The sequence below is a fragment of the Ovis canadensis genome, chromosome 18 (genome assembly GCF_042477335.2).
Source record: "Ovis canadensis isolate MfBH-ARS-UI-01 breed Bighorn chromosome 18, ARS-UI_OviCan_v2, whole genome shotgun sequence".
Taxonomy (NCBI): Eukaryota; Metazoa; Chordata; class Mammalia; order Artiodactyla; family Bovidae; genus Ovis; species Ovis canadensis.
Genome location: NC_091262.1, coordinates 36,423,529 through 36,432,249, shown reverse-complemented (window position 1 = coordinate 36,432,249; position 8,721 = coordinate 36,423,529). Strand labels below are relative to the sequence as shown.

The window sequence follows — 8,721 nt, the reverse complement described above, 5'->3', positions numbered from 1 at the left end:
GCAGACACCTCCGCGCCGGCCGCCGGCGAGGTCTCCGCTGTCTGCGGGGGCCACGGCCTCGCCTCAGCTGCATCGATTTAGCGCGTTCGTGGGCCGCCCCTGCGGGAGGCGGCTTCCAGGCGGCGCAGCAGCAGCGCCTGAGCCGCGGGCGACTCGGCGGCCCGGCGGGAGGGGGAGGGGAGAGGGGGAGGGGCGCCCCCCGGGGCGCAGGGGGCGGGCGTGCGGGCACACGCGGTGCGCGGCGGGCGGGGGCGGCCACCGCGCGGCGCGGCTGGGGCGCCCGGGGAGCCGCCCACTATCGCCGCGGCGGGCCCCGACGGCCGGAGCTTGGATGAGGCGGCGCCCGCCGAGCTGGGGCGGACGCGGGGCGACCCGGGACGGGGACACGCGCCGGTAGCCCCGGCACTGCAGCTGCCGCAGGATGGCCGAGGTAAGCACGGCGCCCTCCGCGGACGCGGGGCCCTCTCAGCGCGCGGGGTGGGGCGGCCGGGGACGCCACTCGGATCCGGGGCCGCTCGGTTCTCGGGGGCGCGCCCCGGGCCACCTCCCTGAAGGCCACCTGCGCGGCAGGGGCGGCGGCGGCGCGGCCCTTCCCCGGGGCCCGGCGTGAGGGAGCGCCTCCGCGGCGGGGAGGCCCCGTGGGGGCGCCCGGACCGGTCTCGCCCGACGCCCCGGAGCCGCCCGACGCGCTCCGGGTGTGAGACCCGGGTCGGCGGGCGAGGGCGGGTCCCTGGCGTCCCCGGGGCCGCGTCGAAGCGTCGAAGGTGCGGGGTCGGGAGGGACCGGGCGGCCGCGTCCTCCCTGCGCGCGTTTTCCCGCCCCCTCAGCACCTCCACCACTGTTCGGTCCAGGACGTTGGGACTGTTTCAACCGCTCTTACCGCAGAATTAATTACACAGCTGCTATTTTAAAGTGACCGTTTTTCACCTGGATTTTGTTTCTGGAGAACTGAGCGTGCCTTCGGGTCCCTCAGAGAATTGCGGAGCCGGGTGAGGGGCAGTGACGGGGGCTTCTGTCGAGATGGAGTGGTTGGATGGGGATGGGAGTCTTTTGTACAAAACTACAAATGGAGACGCGGTCGGGTCGAGGGGCTTCCCGGGACAGCAGAGAGTCGAGGGTTCAGGGTCAGGTTTTTATAAACGTTCCAGCTGACCTGCCGGGTGCGCGGAACGGTTCAGCGCGAGATGTTGCCGCAGCCCGGGGAATCGGGGTCGGGCTCAAGTGTTTACACGTCCGAGCCTAACAAACGGGGCTCTGCCCCTTTGGGGGGACGGGCTGCCTGCGGGTGACCGGGCCGGACCGGGCTGCGGAGCCGGCGGCGGTGTCGAATCGCGGGCCGCCCTCGGCTTCCCGGCTCGGAGGTGCCGCGACCTCCCTCCTCCCGCGCTCCCAAGCAGGGTCCCGGCCGGCGGAGCAGTGGACCGGGGGCCCCCCGCGGGCGGAGGAGGGGGCGGCGGCCACTGCGTGGTCCCCGCTGCTCCTCGGGCCAGACCCCGAGCCCTAGCGGCCGCGCGGCTTTGCATAAGCTCCTAAGGATTTGTCAGCCAGATGTGACAAGATTGTCGAGAGCGGCGAGTGAAGGAGGAGATCTGATATTAATCAGCGCATAGCTCGGAGCCAAACTTTCTCAAATGCGGTGTAGAAACATGTTCTTCTCATTTAAGGCATCTCTTTGTGGCGGCGGGGCTGCCACCGGCCTGACTTTGACAGTTAAATGGAATGCCAACTAGCAGCCTTAATTGTATGAGTAAAGTTGTGTGTTGTTGGGGGGAGGATCAGACACGCTAAGGTTCACTAATGTCCCCTCGTTTTATGGCTGTGCTCACCGCAGCCCTCTGAAGACAGGGCGTTTAAATGGGGCCAGACGCCTGGTCGCAGCCAGGCCTCTGCTGTTAACACTTAAGGGGCCTAAAAGAGGCCCCGCTGGTGTCCTGGGAATCCCTGTCCCGGTGTGTATGCGTGTGTGTGTGTGTGTGTAGGGGGAAATATGTGTTCCTACAGCTTTGGATTCATAGAGCAGATTTAGCAACCGTTTTTTTTTTTTTAAAGCATATTCTTATCAAAGCAACAAAGATTTTGGCTTGACAGTAAGTGAATTGAAAAACAGCATTTAACAGGTCATTTCTTTTTCTGGTGTCCTGTTCCTTATTTTAATTTGCTGTTGGATTTCATGGCATAAGATTTCGTAGACTCTTGGTTGCGAATATGTGCTTATATGTTAACAGTTTTGTTCAGTGATTAATATGGCTTCTCCGTTGTCCCCAAATCTCTTGATTTATCAATATTTCCTTTAAATTGAATATGTCAAAATAAACTTTTGTGCATCAAGTAAAAGAACATTACTTCAAATGTTACAGATTGTCCAGGATTTGATTTTTGCTTTAAATAGGTGTAGAAAGATAGCTACCGCTTTTGCTAAAATAAATTTTGGTGAATAGCTTTATCCTTTGTGGCATACCTAAAAGAATAAGATGTGTCATTATTTGATTTCTCACCTTAGAAGTTTGCTGACTTTAATTTCACCAAGGAAGTTGGTTGAACATGTTCTGTTTTAGCTAAATGCTGAGAAGTGGTGGAATCTTCACTTAGCACAAGTACTGCTCATATTTTAGGAACTCATGTTCAGACATCTGCATAATTTGATTTGGAATATCATCTATGTCCATTGTTGTATTCCCTTCAGAATTGTAAGGATTTAGCATCATGCTTCTTTTTCAATCAGGGAGTGTAATGAGTTTGAAGTGGTGATTTGGCTGTTGATATCTACAGGAATGTGGAATGATGATCTGTTTTTCTGGTTATAATTCACACTAGACATATTAACTCAAATGGAGTTATTGCAGTAGAAGCATAAAGTTTGCACAGAGGGTTACCTTTATATTATTTTAATTTTTCACACCTCTCCCATGCAGCAGTTAGGCCTGTGTCCAAGCCCATGCTGGCATTCTGTACCTCAGCTTGGAAAGAAGGATGAACCAACCTATTGGGTGAGAAGAGCCATATGGGTTTCCCTGTGGGACAAATCATAATTGTCGTTTAAGCATACACTTATTATTTATGAACGCCTAGGGATAAATAAAATGGGAAGACATTTGAAAAGTTCAGTTTGCCAGTACAGTTAAACCACAGTGTACAGGGTGAGGGGTATAAGTGTCTTTTAGCTTTTGTGTATGGCGTTAGAAGTTATTTTGACAGTGGCCATTAGAGTTGCCCTGAAGGTTCCACGAAGTAAATTACTTGCAGGAGGAGCAAGTGCTTTACCCTGGGGTGAATTTTCACCTCTACAGATGTCATTTAGAATGAGTTACTTTTGTCAGAAACAGTCCTGTTTTAAAAGAAGGAGAAATATCACAGCTAAGGTGAAATCTCAGTGCTGAGCAGCACATCTTTTTGATATCTGAGGTTGAGATTTAGAGAGTCAATAGATTTTCAAAATTACTATTCTGAGCAGTCTATAGATTTTAAAATTTCATTTATTTAGATATTTTATTTTTGATGACTTTTCTGAGAGATGTTAAAGATAACTGGATCTGCACAGAAGAGGCATCTGGAAAGGGTTTGGTTTTTTTTCCTTTTACATCGGTTTCCACCTGAAAAACCTTATTTGCTCTTGTCCTTCTTTGAAGCCCTTTTTCCTAACTCTGGAAATTCCAAGATTACGATGCAGCCCCGTTTCTCTACTCAGACACGTGCCTGTTTTATCCAGAAATGGTGGGTCTAAACAGGGCAGACCTGCTCCGCCAGGGTCCAGCTTGGGGTCTCCTCAAACTTCGCGTGAAGAAGCACACCGGCTGTCACTATTCCAGTCCACACATGGACTCATGATTATAAACCAGCCGAACGTATCACAGGAGGATTCTGCCTTGCCGGTGGGGGCTGATAATTTCAGTTAGCTAATGTGAGAGAACAGAGAGACAAATAAAATGTTGTTAAGGCCAGGTCCAAACAGCCTATGTGGGAGGAAATGGTTGTCTCAAGTAAACTTAATCCAGGCTGCTAACATTTTTCACAGAGTTATATTAGTTTGTGTACTCTTACAGATTCTTCGTGTGATCCTTCAGTAGGTGCTAGCAAACATCAAAGTTGTTTTCAACTCTGCATCAGCTTCCAGAAGTATTGTTCTCCTTCTGTAGCCCTCTGATTATTTCTTTCGTTATTCCTTATGAGTATAAAATTTTTATACAGACAACTCTGTTTCACAGTAACACCATGCTGAATGTTAAGATTGTGATCAGAATGGCATACATAAATCTGATCTTTTCTTTTTAAAAACTTCGTTTGGAAAATCTCGGGATTTTTTTTTTTTTTTTTACTATAGTCTTTAAAATCTAGTTCTCAGTAAGTCCCTGAAAGGTTTGCAGAATTTTACTTAGTAATGTTCATTTCATCATTATTTTGCAACAGTAGAAAAGGTGAACTTGCATGGTTTGTGTACATAGAATTATCCTGAAGTGTAAATGTGTTGGGTTTTTTTTGTTTTGGTTTTTATTTCTTTTTCCCTAGGTTGACGGTTGTGTCCAGAAGTTCCCTACATGAATAACATTCTTCCATTTTTTGTTATCAAAGGTTTCTGAAAATCACAACTGAGCTCTCTCAAACATGCAGGAGAAAAAAATGTATCTGTACCATTTACATAACTATAGATTTTTGTTGCTGTTGTCGTGGTTTTTTAAAGAAGAAATATTTGGTTTGGCTTCTATGGTCTTATTTGCATATTTTTCTGCTTTTTATATTTTCTGTTTTTAGAACTAATAATTTTAAGAAAAAAAAGGCACAGCTGTTAAATTAGTTTGGCACAGAGTTTATACTTTGATTTATAGAGATCAAAAGAACAAGTATTTTCCCCATCTCCCTCTTTGAACTGAGCAGCAAGAGAACACTCCAAGTGTGTCACGCATGCTTTCTGCTCACAGGTAGACCTGGCCCAACATCCGTTCCCTGAGTTCTACCTCCCACCTGCCCTTTTCTCTGCCAGACCCCACTCCACTCTCTCAGTCTTCTTTGACCAGCCTCTCTTTTCATCCCCATCCTTGCAGTGAGAAACCAGATTCTGTCCGTTTTCCTTCAGTGTCATTTTTATATTGCAGATGCCACCTTCCCGGTTTCTGAGGCTTCTCACATCCCTCTTTGAACCATGCTCACAGTAAACGCTTGTCTTCCCATTGTTAAGAACCTGATGATTCCATGAACCTAAGAGAGAGACTCATGGCTGCCCATCTGGACAGCCCACCCCGACCCTGACCCTGTTTTGCCTTCTGAGTCAGCTCTCATTGCCCATGACAGAAATCAGCCTCCTGGGCCTGACACACACGTTCAGGGTGAGCCTTCTCTTTGCCTAGGACTGTGGTGTTTCTTGTGTGCACTGTTGAGAGCGTGAAGACTCCTCTGGCCTCTACATAACATTGCTCCCTCCCTCTACACCATCTTACTCAAAACTAAAATTGAGGGGAGAGGTGGAGTCTTGATTTATCTTTTTTTTTTTTCACTTTTTGTTGTTTAGAATTTTAAGCAAAATTAGATTAGTTTAAGAATGCTTGGTGATACGTGCCTGGGGGTTCCACAGTGATCAACTTTGAGTCAATCCCGTTTCGTCTGTTTCTTCTACCCATTTCCCTCACCATCATCAACACTGAATTCCTTTGAAGCAAATCCTGAACATTTATACTGTTTGATTCATAAATATTTTAATATGTAGCTCTAAAATAAAAAGCTCTTTTTAAAGAAATGCAGTATACTGACTATATAGCACCTAAAAATTAACAATTACTTGGAATGTCGTTAAATTTCTAAGTGTTCAGATTTCTTCAGTTGTCTCTTGAAGTTTATATTATCATTGATTTGTTCAAATCAGGATTCAAATAAGGTCCATAAATTGTGTCTGTTAATCTACAAATTTAAATTTTACTTTTTTCCTTGTAATGTACCTGTTGAAAAAGCTGGGTCATTTGTCTTATGGAGTACTCCCCGGCCTGGATTTGGGGTTTTGTTTTCTTGTGATGTCACACAAGGATGTCACACAATCCTTGTGATATCTTTGTGAGGAAAGTTTAAGCATTCCTCCATCCCCAATACCAAAAGGCTTGATCTAATTCGGATTCGAACTTCTGAGGCGAGAACACCCATATGTAGTAGTATGTATCCTCCAGCGCTGAGGCAAGTAACCTGGTTGTTGTCTTTTCATTAAGAGTTGCAGAATGCTAGTATTCTAATTCTTCATTTATTTATTCACTGGAATGTTCTAAAGAGAGTCTTTGCCTCATCAACCATTTGCTTGCTCTGCAGTACATTTTGTATAAAAAAGGATGTGTGCTTGATTCTTTACTTTTTTTTTTTTTTTACCATTTTTTTGGTTCCATAGCATCCTCGAAAGGTGACCAGTGAGTTTTACATTTGTTTTTACTATCTTTTGAATTTGCTAGGTTCTAGTAATACTGAATGACTCACACTAATTTTTAGCAAATCATATTCTCTGTTCAGCAATTCTTGGTCAACCAGGATGCATGGTTTTCCTTTCCCAATGAAGCCATGTGCTTGCTCCCCTAGAGCAGACACTGGAAGTTCCTCCTCCTGTCTGCCCAAGGCTCCCCACTGTTAACTATTACTTGTTAAAAACAAATAATGACACTCCCCCGTCCCCGACAGAAAAAAAAAAATTTGTTAAGATTTTGGTTTCATTTTGTCAAACTGCTATGGAAGACGATGGCACGATGCACTTCTGGTCCATGTAGAGTTCTCCAGGTGGACTTCAGTATGGTGCTGCCAGCAGCAGATAAACTGCCTCACACAAAAGGACCACATGGATTTTCTTCTCCCTTCACCCCAGCTGTCCTGGGACACCTGGCAAACAATACTACTTTTAGAATCCTAGTTGTAACTCTGTGGGTTTGCATATGTTAGAAAAATTTAATGGAAAGTGGAAGAAGTTAGAGAAAAATGGCAGGAGGGAAAGTAGGGAACAACAACAACAACAACAAAAAGCTAATTCTAGTAAGAGAAGTTAGAAGTGCAAAATGTGTGTAAGAGGCAAAGAGCAATGGGATAGAGATCTCCCACCCTTGAATCAAGCATTTTTCCAAACTAGGAAAGCTAGATCTGCAGCCAGGAGAGAATGGAAATACATTGTCACTGTAAATGAAAAGAAAGAAGTCCTCTCCCCAAAAGTAAGGGTGGTCCAGCCACTTTAGAAGATGTTTTGTATTATAGATTGGCAGTTTTTGATATGCAGCGTAGATTTCCAGGACTCAAACATATGAAAAGCAATTGTCTATATTCAACATTTAACAATACAGTTTGGAGCAACCTGAATCACTTTTCCTCCAAAGCTTAGTGACTTTTAAAAAGTGATTTGTGATTTATCAGACCAGATCCTTTGATTTCAAGTTGGGAAATTATGATGCTTAGAACTGAGAATCTGGCCCAGCCTTAGAATCTCACACTCAAAGAGAGGACCATAAACTCTAAACTTGGCCTCAGTGATCTCTACTATTAATAGCAGCTTTTTTTTTTACATAATTTGTATGTTTCCTTCTCCACAGTCAATAGGAAGTTGTTGTTCAGTGACTAAGTCGTGTCTAACTCTTTGTGACCCCATGGACTGCAGCATGCCAGGCCTTCATGTCCCTCACCATCTCCAGGAGTTCACCCATGTGAATTGGGGATGCCATCCAACCATCTCATCCTCTGCCACCCTCTTCTTTTGCCTTCAGTCTTTCCCGGCATCAGAGTCTTTTCTAGTGAGTCAGCTCTTCGCGTCAGGTGGCCAAAGTATCGGATCAGCAGCTTCAGCATCAGTCCTTCCAGTGACTTTAGGATTGACTAGTTTAATCTCCTTGCTATCCAAGGGACTGTCAAGAGTCGATAGGAAAATCAGTGTGTAAATTAGGAATGGCACTTGGCTGCTGCTTAGTGAAAAAGCTCCTAAATAATAGTTGCCATCCTTTCTGCTCAGCCATCCTTAGGGCCTGATTTCAAGGTTGGGCTCATGTTTGCACCTATGTTGTTCCAAGAGGGAAGAAGGAAGAATGGCAAAAAAAAGTCCCCTGGCTGAGTCAGCTCCCATTTGTAAAGAGCTTTCTGTAAACCTCTATCCAACAACTTATACTTACACACGTCAGTCCTTAGTGATCTACCTACCAAAACTGTTAGTTGCTCCATCATGAGCAACTAACTGGACTTTGCAACCCCATGGACTGTAGCCCGTCAGGTCCTCTGTCCAGGCAAGAATACTGGAGTGGGTTGCCGTTACCTTCTCCAGGGATCTTCCCCATCCAGGGATCAAACCTGGGTCTCATGCATTACAGGCAGATTCTTTACCAAGGCAGATCAGGCAAAGGATATTGGATGTGTGTCTGTAATTAATAAGAGTGGTGCAGCTCTCCAATTGGTTCATTCCTTATTCTCTTAATACCGGTTGGAAATCTTACAGAATAGCAGACCCAATGCTAGCCACAAGGTTTGAAGTTTCACTTGTCTTGTTGCCTCTTTCAGGGATGATTCATTATGGAACAGCTTTTTGGGACGTTTTTATCATGGGTATTTTTGGTAGCTCTGTCTGTGCAGAGTCAGATCATCAGAGCCCAGAGGACCTAAGATCTGTCATAGGCCTGGTAGCAGCAGCAGTTTTGCTGTGCTCTTTGGTCTTTTCCGCTCTCTATCTGTATATCCTCATTAATGTGGTTGATCAGCCTTAGAGGTTGGCAGGAGCAGATATCCAGCCTGCTT

General features: G+C 46.1%; 1 protein-coding gene across 1 annotated transcript in view; it reads left to right on the top strand.

Moving 5' to 3' along the window:
- Positions 1-253: 253 nt before the first annotated feature.
- The window catches only part of BNC1 (basonuclin zinc finger protein 1), a 28,093-nt gene continuing 19,625 nt past the window's right edge, over positions 254-8,721 (top strand). The window contains exon 1 of the mRNA XM_069558883.1: positions 254-430. Within this exon, the coding sequence (XP_069414984.1) occupies positions 422-430 (9 nt within the window). The 5' untranslated portion in view covers positions 254-421. The remainder of the gene's footprint in view (positions 431-8,721) is intronic.